Here is a 26,525-nt window from a genome sequence, read left to right as displayed (position 1 = left end):
TGCTCAGAGACACTCTTCTAATAACACCAGATTGGCATTGCAAATGTTATATTTAACAAAAGAAATTGGAGATCCGGCTTTTTCTGTGTCTCTAGATGCAGAGAAAGCTTTTGATCGTGTGGAATGGACATTTATGTATCAGGCCATGGAGTGGTTTAGTATTGGTTCGGGATTTATACAAATGATTAAAACTCTGTATAGCTCTCCTGTTGCTAGATTATATATCAATAATAATTTTTCTGATTGTTTTAAATTGCAAAGGGGAGTTAGACAGGGATGTCCTTTGTCTCCTTTACTTTTTGATATAGTGCTTGAACCCTTATTATTAGCTATTCAACAAGAGGAGGAGATACAGGGTATACCGCATAAAGATAAAGAATATAAAGTTTCTGCATATGCGGATGATATATTACTTCATTTGAGGAATCCGGAAACAACCATTCCAAATTTATTGGTTTTGATAGAAAGATTTGGAAAGTTTTCAGGATATAAAATAAATTGGACTAAATCAGAAGTTCTTCCTTTAAATGTGCATTGCACAAAAAGCAATGTTACTTACCGTAACAGTTGTTATCCAGGGACAGCAGGCAGCTATTCTCACTAGTGGGTGATGTCATCAGACAGAGCCCCGGTACGGACGTCTCACAAGCACGTGTTGCTTGTAGAAACTTAAAGTTTCTAGATGCCCGCACCGCGCATGCGCCGGTGCCTTCCTACCCGGAGATCCGGGCGTGTCTCCTCAGTTCAGGTAGCTAGCCTGAGAAGCCAACCCAGGGGAGGTGGGTGGGACGTGAGAATAGCTGCCTGCTGTCCCTGGATAACAACTGTTACGGTAAGTAACATTGCTTTATCCCAGGACAAGCAGGCAGGTATTCTCACTAGTGGGTGACCTCCAAGCTAACCTCAGTGGGATGGAGGGGGAGTTGGCGATTTAAGAGAATAAATTTTTCAATACTGTTTGGCCAAACTGTCCATCCCGTCTGGAGAGGGTATCCAGACAATAATGTGAGGTGAATGTGTGAACCGAGGACCAGGTGGCAGCCTTGCAAATTTCCTCGATTGGTGTTGATCTGAGGAATGCTACTGAGGCTGCCATTGCTCTGACCTTATGGGCTGTGACCTTACAAGGAAGTGATAATCCAGCCTGGGCATAGCAGGAAGAGATACAAGCCGCCATCCAATTAGAGATGGTGCGCTTTGATACGGGTCTTCCCAACTTGTTAGGGTCGAAGGAGACAAAAAGTTGAGGAGTGGTTCTGTGTGGCTTGGTGCGATCCAGGTAGAAAGCCAAGGCATGTTTGCAGTCTAGAGTGTGAAGGGCCGATTCTCCGTGGTGAGAATGAGGCTTAGGGAAGAATACTGGAAGTACAATGGATTGGTTGAGATGAAATTCGGAGACCACCTTAGGCAGGAATTTCGGGTGAGTGCGGAGGACCACCTTGTCATGGTGGAATACTGTGAATGGTGGGTCCGCCATCAATGCCTGGAGTTCGCTGACTCTGCGAGCGGACGTAAGGGCTACAAGGAAAAGCACTTTCCAGGTGAGATACTTCAGAGGGGCCCTGTTGAGTGGTTCAAACGGGGGCTTCATGAGGTGGGAAAGGACTACATTGAGGTCCCAAACTACTGGGGGTGGTTTGAGAGGAGGGTTAACATGGAAGAGTCCTTTCATAAATCTGGCGACCACCGGATGGGCCGAGAGGGGTTTCCCTTGTAGGGGCTGGTGGAACGCCGCAATAGCGCTCAGGTGGACTCGTATGGATGTGGACTTGAGCCCAGATTGAGATAGGTGTAGGAGATAGTCCAGCACGGAGGATAAGGAAGCTCGCTGAGGTTCCGTTGACTTAGAAACACACCATGAGGGGAATCTGGTCCATTTTTGGGAGTAGCATTGTCGAGTGGCGGGCTTCCTGGAAGCTTCCAAGACCTCCCTCACTTCTTGTGAGAATTGGTGAGGGGTTACGTTGAGAGGAACCAAGCTGTCAGGTGGAGAGCCTGCAGGTTGGGATGAAGTAGTGATCCTTGATGTTGAGTAAGCAGTGAAGGAAACACTGGAAGTGGTACTGGTTCCCTGCTGCTGAGTTGAAGTAGGAGGGAGAACCAAGGTTGTCTGGGCCACCGAGGAGCTATTAGAATCATGGTGGCCCGTTCGAGTTTCAGCTTGACCAGAGTCTTCTGGATCAGCGGGAATGGTGGGAACGCATATAGGAATAGTTTCCCCCAGTTCAGTAGAAAAGCATCTGCCTCGAGGCGATGAGGAGTGTAGATCCTGGAGCAAAACTGAGGCAGTTTGGCGTTGTGGGGAGCCGCAAAGAGGTCTATCTGGGGCGTCCCCCATTGCGTGAAAATTTGGTGAAGGGGGCTGGAATGGAGAGTCCATTCGTGCGGTTGTAGCAGGCGGCTTAGTTTGTCTGCTAAGACGTTGTTCTCCCCCTGGATGTATACTGCTCTGAGTAGGGTGTTGTGGCGCACCGCCCAGTCCCAGACTCGTAGAGCTTCCTGGCAAAGGAGGGCCGAGCCCGTGCCTCCTTGCTTGTTGATATAATACATGGCGGCCTGATTGTCTGTGCGAATGAGGATTACCATGTCGTGGAGTAGGTGTTGGAAAGCTTGGAGCGCATTGAAGATGGCTCTGAGTTCCAGTAGATTGATTTGGTGTAGTCTTTCCGCACTGGTCCAGAATCCTTGGGTGCGGAGACCCTCCAGGTGGGCCCCCCATGCGTAGTTCGACGAATCGGTTGTGAGAACTTTCTGATGGGGGGGAGAGTGCATCAGCAAACCTCTGGATAGATTCGAAGAGGTCATCCACCAAAGTAGAGACTGCCGAAGAGCAGGTGTGACTAAGATGCGTTTGGATAGTGGATCGGACGATTGATTCCACTGTGATGCCAGGGTCCACTGGGGGATCCTGAGGTGGAGTCTGGCAAAGGGTGTCACATGTACTGTGGAGGCCATATGGCCCAGGAGCACCATCAGTTGTCTCGCCGGTAGGGTTTGGCGAGTAGACACCGATTGGCTGAGATGAAGAAGAGACTCCATGCGTTGCCGAGGCAGGAATGCTCGGAGTCGGGTGGTGTCCAGGACCGCTCCGATGAAGGGGAGGGACTGGGTGGGTTGTAGATGAGACTTGGAGAAGTTGATCTCGAAGCCCAAATTCTGGAGGAAGTAGGTTGTAGCCAAGGCCGCCGAAGTGACCTCTGGGGCTGACGGGGCCTTGATGAGCCAGTCGTCGAGGTATGGGAATACCTGTAGACCCCTGTCCCGGAGTGCCGCGGCCACTACCACCAGGCACTTTGTGAAGACTCTGGGGGACGAAGATAGGCCGAATGGTAGCACTCGATACTGTAGGTGCAGATTTCCCACCCGAAATCTGAGGAACTTTCGGGAGGCCGGGTGAATGGGGATGTGAGTGTAGGCCTCCTTGAGATCCAGGGAGCATAACCAGTCGTTCTGCTCGAGGAGGGGGTATAGAGAAGCCAAAGTCAACATGCGAAACTTCTCTTTGACCAGGGACTTGTTGAGGGCTCGAAGGTCTAAAATGGGTCGCAGGTCGCCCGTTTTCTTCGGGACGAGGAAGTACCGGGAGTAAAACCCTCGGTTCAATTGGTCTGACGGGACCGGCTCGACAGCCCGAAGCTGAAGTAAGGTTTGGACTTCCTGAAGAAGCAGGGCGGTCTGCGTCGAGCTTGAAGGATACTCTCTTGGAGGATGGTCCGGGGGGACCCGGTGGAATTGAAGAGAGTATCCTTCTCTTATGATGGTGAGGACCCATAGGTCCGTGGTTATGGCCTCCCATCGATGGTAAAAAAGATGGAGGCGGCCCCCTATGGGAGAGGCCGAGGTTATGCTCCCGGGGGGGGCGTCAAAAGGGCTGGGGAGCCTTAGGTACCGCCGGTGGCTGAGGTTTTTGCTGAGACTTCTGGGGAGGTTGTCTCTTCGCAGGCTGTCTCGCAGCAGGCGTTTGTCTGGGCATGTAACGCCGCTGGTAAATCAGGGGTGGCCTGGAAGGTCGAGACTGTTGAGGTTTGGGTTTGGGCCGCAGGATGGATTGAAAGGATTTTTCATGATCCGACAGCTTCTTGGTAACAGTTTCGATAGACTCATCGAACAGGTCAGCTCCAGCACATGGTACGTTGGCGAGTCTGTCCTGTAGGTTGGGATCCATATCGATAGTACGGAGCCATGCCAGGCGACGCATAGCTACCGCGCTTGCGGCGGCGCGTGCCGAGAGTTCGAATGCATCGAAGGAGGATTGCATCAGCTGGAGGCGTAATTGGGAGAGGGAGGCTACCACTTCCTCGAACTCGAATCGAGCTTGGTTGTCTATGAACGGAGTGAACTTGCGGAGCACCGGCAAGAAGAACTCCAGATAGGAAGAGAAAAAGAAGTTGTAGTTTAGCACCCGTGATGCCATCATGGAGTTTTGGTAGAATTTTCTACCAAATTTGTCCATCGTTCTCCCCTCTCGGCCCGGCGGTACAGAGGCGTAGACCTGGGAGGGATGAGAGCGTTTAAGGGAGGACTCGACCAGTAGGGATTGGTGGGAGAGTTGAGGGCCCTCGAACCCTTTATGGTGCACGATGCGGTATCGAGCATCGAGTTTGCTGGGGATCGCCGGTATGGAATACGGCGTTTCGAAGCACTGCATGAAGGTCTGGTCCAGTAATTTATGCAAGGGGAGCCGAAGCGACTCCGTTGGAGGGTTAGGTAAATGCATGGTGTCCAGATACTCTTTGGAGTATCGGGAGCCCGTGTCAAGGGTCACATCCAGGTCCTCCGCCATTTGTCGGAGGAATGATGAGAAGGACAATTGTTCCGCCAGCGTCGGTCTGTGGGACGGGCTGGAGGAGGAGGAGGCCTCCAGGTCCGTGGACATCGGGGAGTGACAAGGAGAATCGGGCACCAGCGTCTCCTCGTACTCCGGGCCCCTCGGGGGGGACACCTCTGATGAGGAGTATCCCCTACGTTGCAGTTTTTTCTGCGGCGACACCTCCGAATGGCGTGAGGAGTGCCAGGATGAGTGTCTCGATCGGTGCCCGTCTCGGTGGCGGGACGGGGATCGGGATCGTCTGTGCATCGCATGGTCTCCCGAGGCCCCCAAGTGGATAGGGCTGGAAGCGGTGGATCGCAACTGGGTTTGCGATGCGGGTTCTTGCGATGCTACCCAAGTCTGGTAAGGAGTACGGAAGAACTCTTCCTGACTATGCCCAGGGCTTCGAGTATCGATCGGAGGTCTGGTCCCATGTTGGCGCGGAGGCGTAATGGGTTCTAATGGCGGCATATCGGTAATCGAGGTTTGCCGCGTGGGCATCGCCGCCCTCCCCCGTTCGTCCTCGTCGGTTGTCGAGGTCGAACGGTGTGGGGGAGGGGGGGGGGCGGACCGCCCCTTTGGACCGGTACCGGGAGGTCACCCTGTATGGCAGCGATGAGCCCGGGTCCGATGGTCTGCATGAGCTCAACGAATTGAGCTTCCAGCACGGACCGTAGCGAAGCCGATAAGGAGGGATCCGCACCGAAAGGGGGTCCTCCTGCACGGACATCGCGCTCCTTCGAGGTCGAGTGCTTCTGCTTAGTAGCTTTCGGCACTTTGATGACCATTGGTGGCACTGTGGAAGGAAGAGGTACCTGACCAGAGGAGACCGGGGCAGGCACCGACGTCGAGCTCGTGGATGGTGTCGGGGTGAGCGATGCCGGTTTCACCACACTCGATGCAGGAGTGGTCGATGCCGGTTTCGCCCGAACCGGGGAGGTATCAGATGAAGTGGAGGCTGAGGGATCCTTAGCTGCGTCCATCTTGAACATCGATTCCCACAATAGGCAACGCCGCTTGAAAGAGCGTGCCGTAAGGGTAGAGCAAGGCCCGCACGATTTCGGGATGTGGTCAGGGCCCAAACACTGCAAACAGCGCCGGTGAGGGTCCGTGAGTGAAATCGCGCGTTGGCACTTGCTGCACTTTTTAAACCCGGTGATTGGCCGGGACATAGGCCGGAAAATCTCCGCCGCTAGGTCGAAGCCAGTGGGCCTGAGCCACGTGGCCGGCCCGTTCGACCTGCCGGAGGAAATAATCTTCTTTTTTTTTTTTACTGAAAAAGAAAAGTACTGTAATTAAAAGAAAACGAAAACGCGGACAAGGAAGGCAAATTTAACTGAATTCAGCTAGCGCATGAAGAAGTTGAACTTCTCAGCTCCGCGGAAAAGAAAGAACTGAGGAGACACGCCCGGATCTCCGGGTAGGAAGGCACCGGCGCATGCGCGGTGCGGGCATCTAGAAACTTTAAGTTTCTACAAGCAACACGTGCTTGTGAGACGTCCGTACCGGGGCTCTGTCTGATGACATCACCCACTAGTGAGAATACCTGCCTGCTTGTCCTGGGATAAGAATTATTTGACTCATTACCTTTTATTTGGAAAGAAGAAGGAATAAAATACTTAGGTATATGGATAAAAAACACGCTTGATGAGACAATTATAATGAATGAAAAAAGTTTATTGCAAAAAGTAACAGAGTTATGTGAGCAATGGAATCCTTTACATTTATCTTGGTGGGGAAGAGTTCAAACTGTCAAAATGATGATATTGCCTGTGGTTTGTTATCAAATGGGAATGATACCAGTTTTTTTTTCAGGGGTCTTTTTACAAAAAGTTAAATAATATTCTTAGTAAATTTATTTGGCTGGGTAAAGCTGTAAGAATTGCTCTAGTGACTTTACAAAAACCAATTGAGGAGGGAGGGGTAAATTTTCCAAATTTTTATAGGTTTCATCAATCATATATATTGCGCCAAGGTATGTATTGGGTCCTCCCAGAACTCATGGAGAAGCTTCCAGATTGGTTATGGTTGGAGTGGCAGCTCATGTCTCCTATCAGGCTTCGTCATCTGCTTAGCATTAAAATGCCTAGAATAAGGAAAACCAATAGGATATTAATGGACACATGGACAACATTAAAGTATGTAAACAACTTAACTCCTATTACTATTCAAAAATCTACTTGTCAAAATATATGGCTGAACTCCAAGATACAAATAGGCGGTTTTATGATTGTCTGGAAGGATTGGATTGAAGCAGGAATACGTACTTTAGATGATGTTATTAATGATGGTAAGCTGCTGGAGTTTTCACAATTGCAACATAAATTTGGACTTAATAAAAAACAAAGTTATAAGTGGTTGCAATTGAAGCAGGCTATTCAGGCAGGGTTCCCTGAATGGAAGTCTTTAAATACTCATTTTACTCTAGAATTCTTATGCTTCCAGGCAGATTTTATGGGTCACCAGGCCGCACAGTGGTATAAAACATTATCTGGATATTTAAATAAAAAACCAAGGACTGTACTTAGAGATATTTGGAGCATTGAGATTAAGCATCAAATTAATGCATCTCAATGGCCACGTATTTGGTCTTGGAGGATAAGATGTACAATGTCTGCGTCTATGAGGCAAACATGGTTTTTCCTGTTGCATAGAGCACTCTGGACCCCTGTTCGCTTACAAAAATTGGATTGCTCTAAGTCTAATAGATGTTGGCATTGTCATCTTGAGGCTGGAACTCTAGATCATTTATTATTTTATTGTCCTTTTATTAATAATTTTTGGAAATTGATCTGGGGTCAAATAAATTGTATGTTAGAGAATCCTGTGGCCCTATCATATGACACAGTTTTGTTTGGAATGTCTATGAGGGCCAAAAGTCAAATTTCATCGAATAATAACAAACTGTTAATGATTTTAACAGGAGTTGCCATCCAACATATAACACATAACTGGAAAGACTATAGAGGATTGAATTATTGTTTCTGGTGGAGTTCGGTTTGTCAGGTGTATGAAATGGAAAAAACATTGGCAATCAAGAGAGGTTATTATAAGAAATTTAAAGAGGTGTGGAGACCATTAATTGAGTATTATAATAAATAAATAATTATATTTATCCCCATTAAATATATGTAGGGGGGAGGAGGGATGGGTGGGTTTTATGACATTATGAGGGGTAATATATGGAAAGGGAGGGAGGGGAGATAGTTTATGGTATAAAATGAATGTAGAGTTTCAAGTGAAGAATGTATAGTATGACTTGAATTATTGTACACTTGTTTGCATAATGTAAAAACGAATAAAGATATTAAAAAAAAAACAAACGTGCATCCCGATTGGCTGATTAGACAGCTGTAGGACGTCTACAGCTGCCTAAAATCGGGACGCACTTTTGGAGAATTAGGGCCCATATGCAGAATCCGGAGATTTATGAAAAGCCCATCCCACTGAGCTCCACAAGTTGTTGCTATTATCAATAGTTCCTTCTTAGGCAGATTTTTAATTCACAGTGTATACAAATGAAATGAACTTACCTCTTTGTATTCACTGATCAACTTTGTAAGTCCATTTAAAAGCATTGGACCCAATGGTTTTATCTTGCTATCTGGACAACTGATACAGAAAAAGGGTTAAACTTGCAGCACCATAGAAAAATGTGTTATCTCTTTGTTGTTTATGATCTATATTTTATCTGTGAAGGTATGTCACTTAAGCAAGCATACTCTGCATTGACTGGGATAGAGACAAGGGGAAGTGACTAAACAAAAATACAAAAAAGTGACAGGGTTAGAGAGAGCAATGGTAGAGAAATAGTAAAAAGTCTGAAGTTGCATTTATCTACAATCAATTTTAGGCAATGGCAATTCAACAGAAATGAGAATCAAATTGGAAATAAGGAAGCAGGAGAAGAAAGATTTGTACGTCAGTCATCAGCATAGCTGTAATCCTGGAAGATAATTACAGCATTCAATAAAGTACAACGAAAAAAACAAACAGAATCAAGAAATTCAACTAGCACCAGAAAACCAGAAATAAGCACCAGTAGAGAGAAAAGAACTAAGGGACCCTTCAATTAAAATGCATTAAGTTTTGTACTTAACACAATATAATGCAGGATTTTAACTTGCAGCAAGTCCAAAACTAACAGTGCATCATTGTTTTTATTGCAAGTTATGCGTTAATATTCAGATGAATGTGCAGTATCTGCTCCCTGTTAACACAGAAGCCCTTACTACATTAACTGTGTATTAATTAGTGAGCAGTTAAGTGTAATGCAATAATTTGTTAACAATTCCATGACTACTTTCCACCCATGCTACACTTCCTGACAAAAAAATTCAGCAATGCCTGGTTTAATGTGCGAAAACAGGCAAACTACCACTATCTTAATGCAATTGTGCAGTAGCCTATTTCAGCATGATAACTGTGCATTATCCCTCAGATTCTGTATACTGCGGCCAAAGTGAAGTGCAAATCTGTACACAACTTAAATTATATAATTGCTCATTAACATAAAAACATGAAAACATAAGAATAGTCTCACTGGGAAACACCAATCGTTCATCTAGCCCAGTAGCTCGTCTTCACAGTGGCAAATCCAGGTCACTAGTACCTGGCAAACACCCCAAAAGTAGCAAATTTCATGCTACTGATCCAGGGCAAGAAGGCTTTCCCCATGTCTATCTCAATAGCAGACTATGGACTTTTCCTCCAGGAAATTGTCCAAATCTTTCTTAAAACCAGCTACATTAACAGCTCTTACCACAACCTCTGGCAGCACGTTCCAGAGCTTAACTTTTCCCAGAGTAAAAAAATATTGGTTTTAAACCCTCAGCTCAATGTGTAATGGTGGCTAAGAAAGCAAAATAGAATGTTAGGAATTATTGGGAAAAGATTGGAAAACAAAGATGAAAATGTTATAATGCCTTTGTATCACTCTATATGGCCACACCATGAAAACTATATGTAATTCTGGTCACCGTATCTAAAAAAAAAAAATATAGCGGAAGTAGAAAAAGTACAGAGAAGGGTGATGAAATTGATAAAAGGAATGGGATGATTTCTCTATGAGGAAAAGCTAAAGCAGCTAGGGCTCTTAAGCTTGGAGAAGAGACGGCTCGGGGGTGATATGATAGAAGTCTATAAAATACTAAGTGGAATGGAAAGGGTAGTTGTGAATCGCTTGTTTACTCTTTCCAAAATGCTAGGACTATGGGGCTTACCATAAAGTACTAAGTAGTAGATTTAAAACAAACCGGAGAAAATATTTCTTCACAAACAATGTGTAAACAAACTCTGGACTTCGTTGCCAGAGAATGTGGTGAAATCAGTTAGCTTAGCAGGATTTAAAAAAAGTTTAGATAATTTCCTAAAAGAGAAGTCCATAGACCATTATTGAGATGACTTGGGAAAATCCACTGCTTATTCCTAGGATAAGAAGCATAAAATCTGTTTTAGTACTTGGGATCTAGCTAAGTACTTGGGACCTGGGTTGGCTACTGTTAGAACCAATATACTGGGCTTGATGGACCTTCGATCTCTCCCAGTATAGCAATTCTCATGTTAATCTGCTCCACAGTGATGATGTCACCATTCCCAGCTCAAACACTGCCTCACTGGGATCACAAGAAACCAAAAGCTGTAGGGCCTAGTCCTCCTAATGTGAAAGGCCAGTGCTCATTTACAGTCCAAGGTATGCAGTGCACTTTCACCAGAATGAGCAAAAGATTTGGGAAAGAATGTTGGCAAGATAATTGACTGGTTTAGATGGAACTTTGACACCACCTTGTAAGGAACTTAGGGTGAATGCGGAAAACTATTCTATTGTGATGGAACTTAATATAAGGTGGATCCACCACTAGGGCCTGAAGTTGACTCTGCGAGCTGAAGTTACAGCCACCAAAAACACGACCTTCCAGGTCAAGTACTTCAGTGCACAGAAATCCAGTAATTCAAAAGGAGCTTTCATCAGCTGGGTTAAGACAAAATTGAGGTTCCATGATGCTACCAGAGGTCTGACAGGGGGCTTTGTCAAAAATCAAACCTCTCATAAACTGAATAACTTGAGGCTGTCCAGAGATGAGCTTACCTGCTACATGAGAATGATAAGCACTAATCGCACTAAGATGAACCCTTACAGGAGTTGGTTTTGAGATCAGACTCAGAAAAAATGCAGAAGGTTCTCAAAAAGTTCTGTGTAGTGTATGTAAACAGATCTAGGGCCTTGCCCTCACATCAGTCATCAAACCTCCTCCATTTAAAAGAATAACACCTCCTAGTGGAATCTTTCCTGGAAGCCAGCAGAACCTTGGAGATACCCTCCGATAGATGTAAGGAGGCAAATTCTAAGCTCTCAACATCCAGGCTGTGAAGGTCAAAGACTAGAGATTGGGATATAGGAGAGGCCCCTCATCCTAAGTGATGATAGTTAGAAAACAATCCAGTCTTCACGATTCTTTGTATGAAAGTTCCATAAGTAGAGGGAACCAGATATGCCTTGGCCAATTCGATGTAATGAGAATCATGGTTTCCTTATCCTGCTTGAGTTTCAGCAAAGTCCTCCCTGTAAGAAGTATGGGAGAATACGTGTACAGAAAACCATCCCCCAATGCAGGAGAAAGTCATCTAACATTATTCTATCGTGTGACCTGAGCCTGGAACAATACCAAGGGATTTTATGATTGAATGGAGTGGCAAAGAGATCCACTGAAGGGGTGTCACACTTTCAGAAGATCTCTCAGGCAATGCCCATATTGAGAGATCATTTGTGAGACTGCAAAACTCTGCTCAGTCTGTCGGTAAGGTTGTTGGATTTCCCAGTCAGGTATACGGCTCCTAATACCATTCCATTGAAGACAGTCCAGTGCCACAAGCTGACAGCCTGACACAAAGGGTTGGAACCCAATCCCCCTTGCTTGCTGATGCAGTACATCACAACCTGGTTGTCTGTTCAAATTTGGACATTTTTTTTGACCAGCCAATCTCTGAAAGCCTTTAGTGCATTCCAGTTAGCCCAGTGCTTCAGGAAGTTGGATATGAAATTCCTTTTCCTAAGCTGACCAAGAACCCCAAGTGTGAAACCCATCAAAATGAGCTCCCTAGCCCAGGTTGAATGCATCTGTTGTCAGCACTTTATGGTGCTGAGGAATTTGAGTCCCACGGTCAAACTGTATCATATTATCCACCTTAAGCGCCTGGGACAATCAGGGCCTTATGCCCCTCCCCGGTGCATCCCACGATGCACCGGGAAGGGGCAGGCCTGCCATTCAGTGAAGGCAGGCCGGATGGACAGATGAAGCATCCAGCCAACTTAACACAAGGTACTTTAGGATCTGGCAGGAGGGATTGAGCATTCCTCTAGCTGATGACAATCTTTGCCGGGGGAGGGTTGTCCAGCAGGAGGGACTAGGCATCCCCACTCCCAGTAATCTTCGCTGGGCGGGGGTGTATGATGACACACACACACACACACTTCCTTGCCGCAGCCACTAATCGCGGTAGGGAGATTCCCTTGGCGAGATCAGCTCATCGGCAACCTAATTCTCTAACCGGTGCTTAATGACAGACACATGGTGTTAGGCGATTCTATATAGGATGCCCATGTGCGAATCTCAAAAGCTGCTTAGACGGCTTCTTAGACCGGGTGTCCTATACAGAATCCAGTTCTTAGATCTGTTTTTAGCTTGCTTACGTCAGAACATATAAGTTCTGTCCAGGAAGCCTGGTAAAACTTTTGATTATCCCTGCAGTACGACTAAGTGTAGGTCAGCCCACATCCCGCCCTCACCACTCCTCCAAAATGCCCCTTTGAGCTCTGGGCGCACAGCAGGATTCAGAGGCCTAAAAAGTCTCCGAATATGTCTAAAAACCAGTTTCGAATATCGACACTTGAACAACCTATCTTTTATGTCGTCCATGTGCCAACTTGGGTGGGTTTTCAGATGTATTTTTGGTTTGATTATGAGCCCCTTTTAGGCACAAATTCTACAAAACAGCGCCCTACCAGCACCTAAGTTAAGTGAAAAATGCCATTTAAAAAACATTTTTTAATGATTTTCAAGGCGCCTACAGAGACTGGCACCAGAATCATGCCTAAGTAGGCACTTTATGCATGCCTAACGTGACTAACGTCGGAAGTGGCATTAGGTGCCATAAAACACCTATGTAGGCACAATTCATATCAAAGATAGGTGCTGGAAATGTAGGACTTGAAAACCCTGGCCTACATTCCCGGTGTCTGCCTTTGCCGGAGGCAAAATTCTCTAAACGGACTTGATCAACATATGATTAGCAGCCACTTTTAAAGAATCTGGGCATTAGTAAAAACCCTGGGAGCAGACGCGAGGCCAACACACGGTACTAGTAATAATGTGTACCCACCCGTAATCTGAGATACTTCCTGTGACTTGGAAGTATTGGGATGTGTCTACAAACATCCTTTAAGCTCAGAGAGCATAGCCAATCTTGTTCCTGAATCATCGGGAGGAGCCCAAGGAAATAATCCTAAACTTTTCTTTGACCAAATATTTGTTCAGATCCCTTAGGTCTAGGATGGGACACATCCCCTTGTCTTTTTTGGAATAGAATCCTAGCACCTTCTCTCCAAAAAAGGTTATCTCCATATCAAGTGTCATCAACTAATCTCTTTTGGACAGCTGGGTCCAAGTCAGAGACATGCAGGCAAGACAATTTATGTATCACTATACTCTGGGTAGAGATCCTGGATGCCACATCAAAAGTAACGTAAGCGCCCCCGGCCAGAAATATTTTACAAGCCACCTGCTTCCTAACCAACTAGTGATGAGATTTGGCTTACTCCGGTGGAAGAGTATCTGCCAAATCATGCATGCTGCATATCAATGACTGCAAGTAGATGTTCGTGTAGAGCTGGTATGATTGTATGCAGGCAATGAACACAGATGCCCAATACAATTTTTGCCCAAATGAACCTAAAGATCTAGCTTCCCTGCCTGGGAGCACTGAAGCAAAGTCTCTAGAACTTCTAGCCTGTTTGAGCACAGATTCCACCATCAAGTAATGATGAGGCAGTTGGAGCTTAGACCTCTTAATGGTGTGCTCTGAATCAGATACATGGTATCAAGACAGACTGACAAAGGGGACTCCCAATTCTTCACCTGAATGTAACATAGTAAATAACAGCAGATAAGACCTGAATGGTCCATCCAGTCTGCCCAACAGTCACACATTACTAATTTATGATTAAATAGTATTTCTTTAACATTTCAGGGATACAGACCACAGAGGTCTGCCTAGTACTGCCCTTAGGTTCCAACTATGTCTTTCGAGATCTTGTGAAGAGAGACAGTCATAGCCTCCCTAGAAGATAAATCGTAGTCCAGGACATTGACCAACTCATCCCTGGGCTTGTCTTCTGTCTCCAAATGAATTAGGATAGCAGCAGCCATCTCCTTATCAAAAGATGGAACGTTAAGACTCAGGTAGAGATCTTTCATCAGGTGGGGAGAGATCTGATGGTATTCCATGACTCCTCTGAGAAATAATGTAGATCCTCAGACTCCCATAAACCGTCCGTATCAATGACAGCAAATACATCCTCACAGGACGGTTGATACCGGACCTGTCTCAGACATGAGGAACCATGTCCTGTGCCTGAATGGCACCGAGAAGCAGGTTCTCCTCTGGATTCCAGTGAAGCTTCCTTCACTGACATCAAGAGAATGGCCGAATGAGCTGGCATAGATGCCAACATTGCAGGCATTGCTGACGTCAAGACTGCCCCACAGGTTGATGGCCTTGCAGGGTAGGATGTGCTCTTGGAGTATGGCCTGATCTGTACATCGAGATTGCCATAGATAAGACTGGGGCACAGGATCAGAAACAGCCTACAAAGTTGCAAAGAAGGGTAAGTTCTAAGCTGATGCTTAGGCCTAAGTGGGTCATGAAAAAAATGAAAACTTAAAATCTGCCAAAAAGTTCTAAATCTTTAAGTGATAGGAAGGAAAAACACAAGAAGTACAAAAAAAGAAAACATTTTCTCAAAGGAAGGCACCACATGACAAAAATCATTGACTTTCAGAATGTTATGCTATGTTCAATCTTATATTCCACTAAATCCTCACAAATCAGAGTGGTGGGACACTGTCCCAAGGTTTTTAGTCAGATGCATGCTTTTTAAGCATCCACACTGGGGCTCGGTTGATAACATTACCTACATGTGAGATTATGCTGGCCTGCTTGTTCTCAGAGAATGTCCTATTAAAGATTAAGAACTGGTTAAAAGACTGAAAGCAGGGTTAAATGGTCAATATACTCAATTGAGAAGAGTAGATAGTGGGTGCCTCGAGGGTCTGTGTTGGAACTGCTGCTTTTGAGCATTTATAATTGATCTAAAAATGGGATTAACTAGTGAGGTAATATTTGCTAAAGACACAAAGTTGATTGATGTTGTTAATCGCAAGAGGACTTTGCAAGACAGATACTGGGCATCAAAATGGCAGACAACGTTTAATGTGATCTAGTGCAAAGTGATGCGTGTTGAAAAGAGGAACCTATGTACAGCTACATGATACAAGGTTCACATTAGGAGTCATTGCAAGGAAAACAATCTAGGTGTCATCACTGATGATATTTTGAAACTCCATATTCAGGGTGTAGCGGCAGCAAAGAAAACCAAGAAAACAAATAAAATGTTGGGAATTACTAGGAAATAAATGGGAAAACAAAAATGAGAATGTTATAATGCCTTTGTATCGCTCCATGGTGCTACCATACTTTGAATATAGGGTGTAGTTCTGGTTACTGCATTTCATAAAAGATATAAAAGGGATGACAAAGGCTAAAGCGGCTAGAGTTCTTCAGCTTGGAGAAGAGAGGGCTCAGGGGAGATATGATACAGGTTTATAATACATCGATAGAGTGGAACAGACAGATGTGAATCGCTTATTTACTCTTTCCAAAAATACTAGGACTAGGGGCAATGCAATGAAGCTACTAAACAAATTTAGAACAGACTGGAGAAATGATTTCTTCGCTTAATGTGCAATTAATCTCTGGAATTTGTTGTCGGTGAATGTGGTGAAGCAGTTAGCTTAGCAGGGTTTAAAAAAAGGTTTGATAAATTTCCTAAAACAAAAGTCTATAAGCTATTAAGATGAACTTGAGAAAATCCACTGCTTATTTCTGGGATAAGCATCATAAAATCTGTTTTACTCTTTTGGGATCTTGCCAAGTTCTTGTGACCTGGATTGGCCACCACTGGAAACAGGATACTGGGCTTTATGGACCTTCAGATTGTTCCAGTATGGCAACTCTTATGTTCTTATGTGGGAAAAACACCAGTGTCGACTTAAAACCTGTTTGCAGCAGAGGAGATACCCAGTGGCACTGCTCGCTTAAGTGCTGCTTAATATCTCATCCTGACCTGCTCAGCATGATTTAACCAGGCAGGAGCTTTATCCGCTTGGTTAAATCTTTTTCAATACTGGGTCCCATTTCTAATTTTTCTAGATGCTAAGCTGAAAGAATTTGTTGAACATTCAACATTCGTTTCACCCTTCTTCACTACTTACACTATACATATGTGGTGGACAAATTGAAGGGACAACGTCCTCAGCTTGGCATTTGTGTTCCCGCCAAAAAGTCCATCATACACCACCTACAAGAAATTAGAAACTAAAATGTTTAGCAAAACTGAATGGAAAATCAAATTACTTACCCGTAGCAAGTTTGGTCCATGAACAGCAAAATAAAGGTCTTCACAGCATGGTAAATGTCACTGAGAGTTTGCACAGGAGAGCTTCTCCAGCCAAGTACATACTAGCAGCTTTTGAGTTGCCCCACAATGCAAACTATTTTTCATCTGCCACTGATGTGAGACTTCCTCAAGTCTATTTATACAACTTCAGTAGAATACAGCTCCTTTATAAAGTACCGGTAGAAGGGTATGTATAGGAGACCGTATCCTATCTATAAGTAAGTACCGTATTTTCGCGGATATAACGCGCGCGTTATACGCGATTTTACCTACCGCGCATACCCCTCGCGCGTTATATGCCTGAGCGCGGTATAGAAAAGTTTTTAAACATAGTTCCCACCCCGCCCGACGCCCGATTCACCCCCCCAGCAGGACCGCTCGCACCCCCACCCCGAACGACCGCTCGCACGCGCTCCCACCCGCACCCGCATCCACGATCGGAGCAAGAGGGAGCCCAAGCCCTCTTGCCCAGCCGACTCCCCGACGTCCGATACATCCCCCCCCCCCCGAAGGACCGCCGACTTCCCGACAATATCGGGCCAGGAGGGAGCCCAAACCCTCCTGGCCACGGCGACCCCCTACCCCCACCCCGCACTACATTACGGGCAGGAGGGATCCCAGGCCCTCCTGCCCTCGACGCAAACCCCCCTCCCTCCAACGACCGCCCCCCCCCAAGAACCTCCGACCGCCCCCCCAGCCGACCCGCGACCCCCCTGGCCGACCCCCCCACCCCCCTTCCCCGTACCTTTGGAAGTTGGCCGGACAGACGGGAGCCAAACCCGCCTGTCCGGCAGGCAGCCAACGAAGGAATGAGGCCGGATTGGCCCATCCGTCCTAAAGCTCCGCCTACTGGTGGGGCCTAAGGCGCGTGGGCCAATCAGAATAGGCCCTGGAGCCTTAGGTCCCACCTGGGGGCGCGGCCTGAGACACATGGTCGGGTTTGGCCCATGTGCCTCACGCCGCGCCCCCAGGTGGGACCTAAGGCTCCAGGGCCTATTCTGATTGGCCCACGCGCCTTAGGCCCCACCAGTAGGCGGAGCTTTAGGACGGATGGGCCAATCCGGCCTCATTCCTTCGTTGGCTGCCTGCCGGACAGGCGGGTTTGGCTCCCGTCTGTCCGGCCAACTTCCAAAGGTACGGGGAAGGGGGGTGGGGGGGTCGTGGGGGTCGGCCAGGGGGGTCGCGGGTCGGCTGGGGGACGGGCGGAGGTTCTTGGGGGGGGGGCGGTCGTTGGGGGGGAGTGGGGTTTGCGTCGAGGGCAGGAGGGCCTGGGATCCCTCCTGCCCGTAATGTAGTGCGGGGTGGGGTTAGGGGGTCGCCGTGGCCAGGAGGGTTTGGGCTCCCTCCTGGCCCGATATTGTTGGGGAGTCGGCGGTCCTTCGGGGTGAGGGTGCGAGTGGTCCTGCCGGGGGGGGGGATGTATCGGACGTCGGGGGGGGGGCATCAGGCTTTCAGGATGGGGACAGACCTTCAAGGGGGGACAGGACTTCAAGGGGGGACAGTGCACGGAAGTCAGGGGGGGTGAACGGAGAGTCGGGACAGCGCACGGAAAGTCAGGGCGGGCGAAAGGAGCGTCGGGCATCATGCGCGTTATATGCCTGAGCGCGGTATAGAAAAGTTTTGGTACATATCATCGTGATTTCTGCGCGCTATACCCCTGTGCGCGTTTTACACAGGTGCGCGTTATATCCGTGAAAATACGGTAACTAGATTATTCCTAAGGACAAGCAAGAATCAGGGGCTTCCTTTTCTGATACATGCCCACATCATGTATCACTCTAGATCAGAGGTAGGCAATTCTGGTCCTCAAGAGTCACAGGCAAGTCAGGTTTTCAGGATATCCACAAAGAATATATATGAGATGGATTTGCATGCACTGCCTCCTTGAAATGCAAATCTATCTCATGTATATTTATTGTGGATATCCTGAAAACCTGACCTGCCTGTGGCTCTCAAGGACCGGAATTGCCTACCCCGCTCTAGATCTTCACTAAACTAAACCTTAGGCTTATATACCGCATCTTCTCTATCAGCAGAGCTCGGCATAGTTTACAAGAAATTAGAAAAGAGAACAAATACAATGTGGATTTGGACTACTATGGAGGAGCGGAATAGCCAAGTTTTCAGATGTTTTCGAAATGGTTGGAAAGAGCCCAGATCTCGCAGTTGTACAGGAAAATTATTCCACAACTCAGTAATTTTGAAAAGTAGAGACATCCCTAATTTGCCAATGTAGATAACGTCTTTCAACTTAGGAAAGGACAATTTAAATTTTTGAGTAGATCTGGTAATGTCAGATCTTACAGAATTCCAAGACAGGGGAATGAAAACAATTAGCCTTTTGATTATTTTCTTTTTCAAGAGGCAGCCTGACTAGTCAAACCTAATCTGGCGATAAATGCCTCTAGCGCTGGCATTAGGTTCTGAACATTGGCCTGCAGGTCAGGTACCTCAATTCAAAAGTATCTAGCAGCTCAAACGGAGCTTTAATCAGCCAAGTTAATACCATGTTGAAATCTCATGATGTTGTGGGAGGTAAGCATGACATGAACCATACAACTAAAGTCTCTACAGAGATGGATTTCCCTCCTAATCTTGGTGTTATAAACACCAACTATAATAAAGATGTACCCCAACAGAGTTGTTTTCAAACTCAACAGACAAGTATTCAAGCAGTTTCTGTGTGCAACAGAAATAGGGGTCTAGGACCTTTCGGTCACATCTAATGGCAAATCTTTTCCATTTAAAATTTTAAGACCTTCTAGTATAGGCCCCCTTTTATCAAGCCATGTTAAGGTTTTTATCGTCAGCCACGGTGGTAAAAGCTCTGACCTCATAGGAATTCTATGAGCGTCAAAAGCTTTTACCGCCGGAGTTGATAAAAGGGAGCCATAATTTCTCCTGGAAACCAGCAAGACATAATTTCAGGCAAATTTAAAGAAGCTATTGTTATTTTATCAACATTCAAGCTGTGATGGCAAGAGATTTGATTTTGGGGTGCTTGTGTCTGTGTGATCAGTGATGGAGAATTTGCCAATTTATGGGTCTTCCCAGAGAGAACCATATTTGCCTCAGTTAATGTGGGGTGATGAAAATCATGGTTCCCCTTTCTTGTCTGAGTTTCAACTGAGATTTCACTATCAGAGGAAAATCAGAGGATATGTGTATTGTCTGGCACAAATACTGGGGCTGGCCATTTTTTCATGGAGGCAGTCAAAACCCCACTCTTCGCTTTGATTGCATAACCGATTGGGTCTTTTGGGCTTTTTGTTGTCTGGGATAACAACAAAATCCCTATCTAGGCTGGGAAAAAGCAAAAGGGAGATTACCTATGGTTCTCCTTTGCTTTCCACTCTAGTTGCATCAAAAGAGGGCATGGAGAGGGTCTGGAGAGACAATCACTTTATTGCTTGAACCTAGTAGAAACCTCCCATACTTTATCTCTAAACAGATTTTCTCCATGGCATAGCACCTACATGTTTTTGAAGGACTAAAACCCAGAGCTAACAAGTCTCTGGGTACTAATACTCGTTGCAGAGGCACTTAACACTATATTGAAATTAGTATACGTTGTTTAGCCATATATTTTCCACAGACTTTCCTTTATCCTACTAGCAAACTTTTCAACAATGTACACAATGTTGCACAAGTAAATACCTATGAATAACTGATAAGAAGCTATGCAGGAAGAGAGCATGGCACAGCATTCTTGGGGGAAGGGAGGAGAAGAACTTTCTACTAAAAGTCTCTAATGCCCAAGCCTCCCTCTAAGGGGATACCAAAGAAGTGAATCTTAGCTTTTGGCTCTTTTTGGAATGAATTCAACCACTATGGAATTGTGAAAAAGCTATTGCTTCTCGAAATTTGGGAATCTTCTTGACTCTGTACATAAGAGTTGACCCTCTTATTAATACAGAAAGGGAAAAATCTCCCATTGTCTCATTTGCATGTCCTTCAGGATTTTGGGAATAAGCACTATCACAACCTCCTTGTGGGGCGCGAATGGGGGGAGGGTAAGGAATTTATGAATGCCTGATGTCTGGTTTCCACTTCCATCTTTAACTTAAATGGGAACAGCAGCCATTTTCTTTCACAAAGTCAATGAATAAGAGCTCCTCCAATGGGAATTTTCTTTTCATGTGGGAACAATGGATCTGATGGCAAAACAGTTGTATCTTATTTAGAGAAAACATCTGGCTCCTAACCAGAGTCCTAAGAGCTCTCACAAAAATTCTCTAGGGGAGAAAGTTTGGGTCTCTCTATCTGCCTCGATCAATACTGATATATGCCTTGGGCGTAAGTGCTGAGCTATCAAGGATCTACAATGCTTTGGTAAAGCTTCCTTCCCTGACACACTGCAGATCAACAGCAATTAGGCAGAACTAGCCCCCAAGGCCCTTCAAGGTCCTGGCATCAATGTCCCTCCTGGATCTCTCTGCCTCGCTATGGACTGTGTTGATGTTGAATCATCACGTCGAGCAAAGAAGTATTCTATCCACTCATCAAGTGTCCTCATGAGCTGTTCCTCGAAGCTTAGAGAAGACTGTAGGTGTGATCGTGTCCTCCTGAAACCCCTGGGGATTATTGGAAGCCAGGTTTCAAGTCCTTGTAGGCTACTGCACTCCTGATATTGAGGAGGATGGGCAGTTTCATATCAAGGGACATCTCCAAGACACTGGTGGTGACTACCAGATATGGAGACCACTAGTTCTTTGTATTTTTAATTTTCAAACTAGCTAGACATTTATTCAAAATAACACAAAAACTTGCAAAAAAACACTCAAAACCTATATAGAAAACTTACCTGTATTGCTGTAACAGCCGACACACCAATAAAAAGATAGTGCTATATTACACTGGGCCCTACAGCACCAATATACCTACTACTGGGAAAATGAAATGAACTGGACTCTTACAGATTCCTACAGACTTTAATACTACCAGAATCTTTCAGCTTGGCCACAGATGCAGAACATGACTCACCCGATACAAAACAGAAGGACCACAAAGCATGCAGAGAAAAACAAACTAAAGATACCAGACTCTGCATGTTGTGCAACACCATAGAACAGAAGGAAATGCATGCCCTCCTATACAGTGCAAAATAAAGCCAACAGATATAAATTCTCACAAACAATTCTTTTTTTAAAAAAAATTCAAATTATACAAAAATTAATCTTTACAAGAAATAAAATGATTATGAAACAATCTCCAAACCAAGAAAAATAATAAATCTAAACATCTAGGCCTCATACACAATAAACTAATACATCTCACCTTAACTAGACCACACAATGGTGGTAAACAATTCTATACTGCCTAGGGAATCTGGCTAAAATAGGGAAGTACTCGTATAATAAGAAAAGCAAGACCTTTAAACAATCTTTACACAATTACAGGACCAGTCAGAATTAAGCAGACAATGCAGGCTCTACTGCTGCTTCCTTACCATCTTAAAAAAAAAATTGTAGTCGGAGGGTCAAATATACACATACTTTACATTTTCAAACAACACATTTTTAAGGATATCTTAGTTGAAACTTTGCCTCTAAGGACAAAACCTGAGCATGCAAATACAGGAACTTCAACTGTCTTACTTGTGTCCATTTGCAAACATCAGGAAAAATACTAAATATTTTCCCTCCATAAATCTATAATCATTATTGTGAAAGAAAATTATAAAAAAGACTCCTTGTCCTGAAAACAGACCACCATGTATAACCATGCGCGTTATATGCGTGAGCGCATTATCCCCTTTTTTTTTACATAGTTCCCCCCCCCGATGTCTGATTCACCCCCCCCCCCGCAGGACCGCTCGCACCCGCACCCCGAAGGACCGCTCGCGCTGGAACACGCATCCGCACCCCCACCCCCACCCCGAAGGACCGCTCGCACCCCCACAGCCTCCCCACCCCCCCATCATGTAGAAGTTTCCTACCGTCGTCCTACTGTTTCCTCTGCCGGCGGTCCTGCCCCTTCTCTTAGCCCTGCATCTACGCTGCTTCCTCTTCCGGCGGTCCCGCCCTTTCTCTGATGTCAGAGAAAGGGCGGGAACGCCGGAAGAGGAAGCAGCTTAGACGCAGGAATTCCAATGAAGAACCAGGAGAGTAAATAAAACAATTTATTATGTGAGATCCACAAAAGTTTAAAGGTTCAAACATAAAATATCAGACCTGACATGGCATTTCCCATCATTTCATGTCATTAGCAAATGAAAATGAGCAAAATGACAAAATTTTGTGGGGGGATTTGGGTACGTCATCTATAGTGCACTGTTCATAAACAGTGCGCACCTGCATGAACCATCAAGCGTGTGTGAATAGTTGTCATATGTGCACTATCAGGAAAGGAATTTACACTCCTTGCAAACCCTTTCTGAATGTGCAGGCACTCTTAACAACCTTAATCATCCATAGCAGCATATTTTAATAAATGAAAATAATGAACATTCTCAATAAAACCAATAAAAAGGTATTTTTTTCCTTTGTTTTATTTCTACATATTACCAAAAATATCACAAATTGAATTTATGTAATTGCAGCAGTTAGGGTTGATTACCTGTATATTTGCTGGAAAGACCTCTGCAGCTTGCCTGGAACGCAGCAGATGTGGCATGATCTTGAGCTTAACCCGTGTGCTGACTGGATCCCGCTTCAGCTCTGGTTTTATGGCACTTCCCTAATACCAAACAATGGTCAGTCAAACACAAACTGCTTTCAAACACTGCTTACTGATAACTTGTATGTTTCTTATTGGCTGTGCTTTCAAAACCACCAAAAGATGTTAGAGAGTCAACTACAACAAAATCCTGCATACAGCAGCCAAACTCATACGTCGATGATTCTTGGTTGGATACACATTCCCTTCTCTAAGTTTAAGCATAATGGTTTGGTTCTACTACTTGGGAAAGAGCAACAAAGTCTGTTCAATACTTTGGGTGCATGTTTCTGTAATTTTCTCCAAGAAATCTACTAGTTTCATAGGAAGCTAAAAACATTTCAAAACATTTCTCTTGTGCTATTCTGTTTTGTATTATGGGAGCAATTTTATAATAGATTCTTTTCATCCATGCCAGACCAATCCATATGAGTGGGTTATGTCCCCTACTAGCAGATGAAGCCAGAGAAATACAGCTCAGAGCTGATTTCGCTCCCCTTTACAAGGGTTTGGTGCTGCCTTTAGTTCCTTGGTATTTCACCAACTCCAGCATATGGTACAGATGTGCGGTCTAGCACAGCAAATATGGGTAAGTAGACAGTTACTGGGAAGACTGTAGGAACTGCAGAGGACACTATAGGCAGCAGTCCTTTGGAAGCTATTTCCCTCCCCCTAGGGCTAGGATCCAAAGAGGCCGATTCATACAGACCACTAACCCAATGTTGCTGTGTGTTTCTCTCTTTCTCTCCTCCTTCTATTCCTTGCAGGGGTTGTGGCTGCAGTGCCTACTGTCCTCCCATATTCTTGGGAAGGAGGCCAGAGGTAGATTCCCTGAGCCGATTAAAAATTTTGGAAGAAGAAGAAAAGGATGCTTTGGGGATAATGTGGATACCCAAAATATGAGAACTGGGTTCAGTAGTCTTAGCTTTGATATAGGATACTGAGGAAAGGGAAAGGGAATGGTGTTGGGACTTGATCTATAAACCAAAGAATGACAGTATATTATATACAGCTACTTATTTTGTACCTGGGGCAATAGAGTTAAGTGACTTGCCCAGAATCACAAGGAGCTGCAGTGGGATCGAACCCAGTTCCACAGGTTCTCAGGCTACTGCACTGAGAGCAACACCAGCCCCCCCCCCTCCCCTTTAAAAGGGAGTAAAGTCAGCACTGAGCTGTTTTTCTCTGGATTTTATCTGCTGGCAGGGGAACATAACCCACTTATCTGGACTGGACTGGTTTGGCAGAACCCTCCCTTCCACCCCAAAAAAAGAAATTAACAGGTAAAACCAAATGCCCCCTTTCTGTGGATATAAGGTCTTTTACAAAATTACCTCATGTGTAAAAAGTACACACAGTGGCAAGAAACCATGCACTTTTATGGAACTCAAGGGCTGCAAGGAATTCAACTCTTATGCCACCCCTTTTCATTATTATACACTAAATCACACAAATTGATGCTATAAAGTTTTCTCCATGAAGGTAATAAGGCCACCTAAAAATAAGCAAAAAAATGTATTCGTACCTCCTTTGTCTTCAGTGGTATATCACCCAAGTATACCTTGTATAGCTTGTTAACGATCACAGGGTCATTCCAATCAATCAAACTAAGAAATGTTTAAGATAAAATACATTAATTTACTTACAATTATCATTCATTTAGGGCTTTTAATTACAATTCACAACTGCTGCTGCAAGCATATACTGTATGTGGTCTGAAAATGAAATATTCCAGAACTATGAGCAGATTAATGTACTTTACCAAGAAATTAAAAATAGAAATGTGCAAACAAAAATTGAACTAGGAACCTCAAGTCAAAATTTACACGTTCCACAAAACTGGAGGAATAAAAATAGAAATGCATTTCCTCTTCTACTGAACAAAATACAAAGACATTTGTGATGCACATTTCCCAAAGCTAACATTCTAGTTAATTCAAAATAAACACCTTTTCTACCTTTGTGGTCTGTGCATTTTATTCCTCCTCCCCCCCCCACCCCAGTTTCTCTCTTCTACTAATGGTCAAAGGCCTCTATTCCTTTTCTTGCAATGTACACTGCAAATGGCAGCCACTGACAGCCAACACATATTCAAAGATTCCATTCATTCTTCCTAACAAACTTCCTAAACATAAGCACACACTGAATTACAACTCTTGCTCTTGCCACTGCCACCACCATTTCCTAACTTTAGATAACTGGGGGAGAAAAAGTTTGCGGAAGTTCTGCTTTACATTTTATTTGGTATCTAGCAATATGTGAGTTTTCAAATGTTAAAAATTATGGTCATACTAGATAAAAGTATGAAAAGCACTGCTCTATGAAAATACTAGTACTGGCCCCAAAGGCAATGCTAACAAGCAGGCAGCTCTTTAAATGAATTGGCTTGCTAAGGGTTACCATATGTCCGCTGCTGCCACCAGCCTGCCCCAGAAGTCACCTTTTTATGAAAGATTGAATTATAGTGGCCAGGAAAAAGAGAGCGTGAAAGAAAGAGCACGAAAGAGAGAGAAGCACCTACAGATTGAGAGGCTTCATACTCTACTTTCATTGCTGTACCACCAAAATGGGGAAGTCAAGCTGGAGAAACAGCATGGAGAGAGAGAAGGCAGACTGGAGAAGCATTATGGAAAGGAGAGAGTGCTGGAGAAGCATTATGGAAAGGAGAGAGTGCTGTAGAAAAGAGCATGGAGTAGGTAGTGCAGGATAGGAGGGGAGAGACAGAAACAGCAGGCGAGGAGATCGGAAGGACAGAGAGAGGCACCTAAGGGGGGCATTGGAGAAGCATTATGGAAAGGAGAGAGTGCTGGAGAAAAGAGCATGGAGCAGAGTAGTCCTGGAAAAGAGAGAGATAGGGGGCACCCGCAAGGCTGGATTGGAAGGAGAGAGCCAGTGAGAGAGAACATAAGAACAGCTGCTGCTGGGTCAGACCAGTGGTCCATCGTGCCCAGCAGTCCACTCACGCGGCGGCCTTCTGGTCAAAGACCAGCGCCCTACCTATCTGAGACTAGCCCTACCTGCGTACGTTCCGGTTCAGCAGGAACTTGTCTAACTTTGTCTTCAATCCCTGGAGGGTGTTTTCCCCCATGACAGACTCCAGAAGCACATTCCAGTTTTCTACCACTCTCTGAGTGAAGAAGAACTTCCTTACGTTTGTACGGAATCTATCCCCTTTCAATTTTAGAGAGTGCCTTCTCGTTCTCCCTTCCTTGTAGAGGGTGAACAACCTGTCCTTATCTACTAAGTCTATTCCCTTCAGTACCTTGAATGTTTCAAGATTTCATGTCCCCTCTCAATCTCCTCTGCTCGAGGGAGAAGAGGCCC

At 45.1% G+C, this 26,525-nt stretch overlaps 1 protein-coding gene across 2 annotated transcripts in view; it reads right to left on the bottom strand.

The window, feature by feature from the left end:
- Positions 1-26,525, bottom strand: part of ECPAS (Ecm29 proteasome adaptor and scaffold) — a 336,957-nt gene that overhangs the window by 262,047 nt on the left and 48,385 nt on the right. For both annotated transcript variants that reach the window (XM_033926317.1, XM_033926309.1), the window contains exons 8-11: positions 24,727-24,808; positions 23,103-23,222; positions 16,360-16,445; positions 8,344-8,422 (exon numbers count right to left, since the gene is read on the bottom strand). In XM_033926317.1, the coding sequence (XP_033782208.1) occupies positions 8,344-8,422; positions 16,360-16,445; positions 23,103-23,222; positions 24,727-24,808 (367 nt within the window). The remainder of the gene's footprint in view (positions 1-8,343; positions 8,423-16,359; positions 16,446-23,102; positions 23,223-24,726; positions 24,809-26,525) is intronic.

Source organism: Geotrypetes seraphini, chromosome 1 (genome assembly GCF_902459505.1).
Source record: "Geotrypetes seraphini chromosome 1, aGeoSer1.1, whole genome shotgun sequence".
Classification (NCBI taxonomy): domain Eukaryota; kingdom Metazoa; phylum Chordata; class Amphibia; order Gymnophiona; family Dermophiidae; genus Geotrypetes; species Geotrypetes seraphini.
The sequence above is the reverse complement of the archived record's forward strand: the minus strand, read 5'-3'. Positions and strand labels throughout refer to the sequence as shown.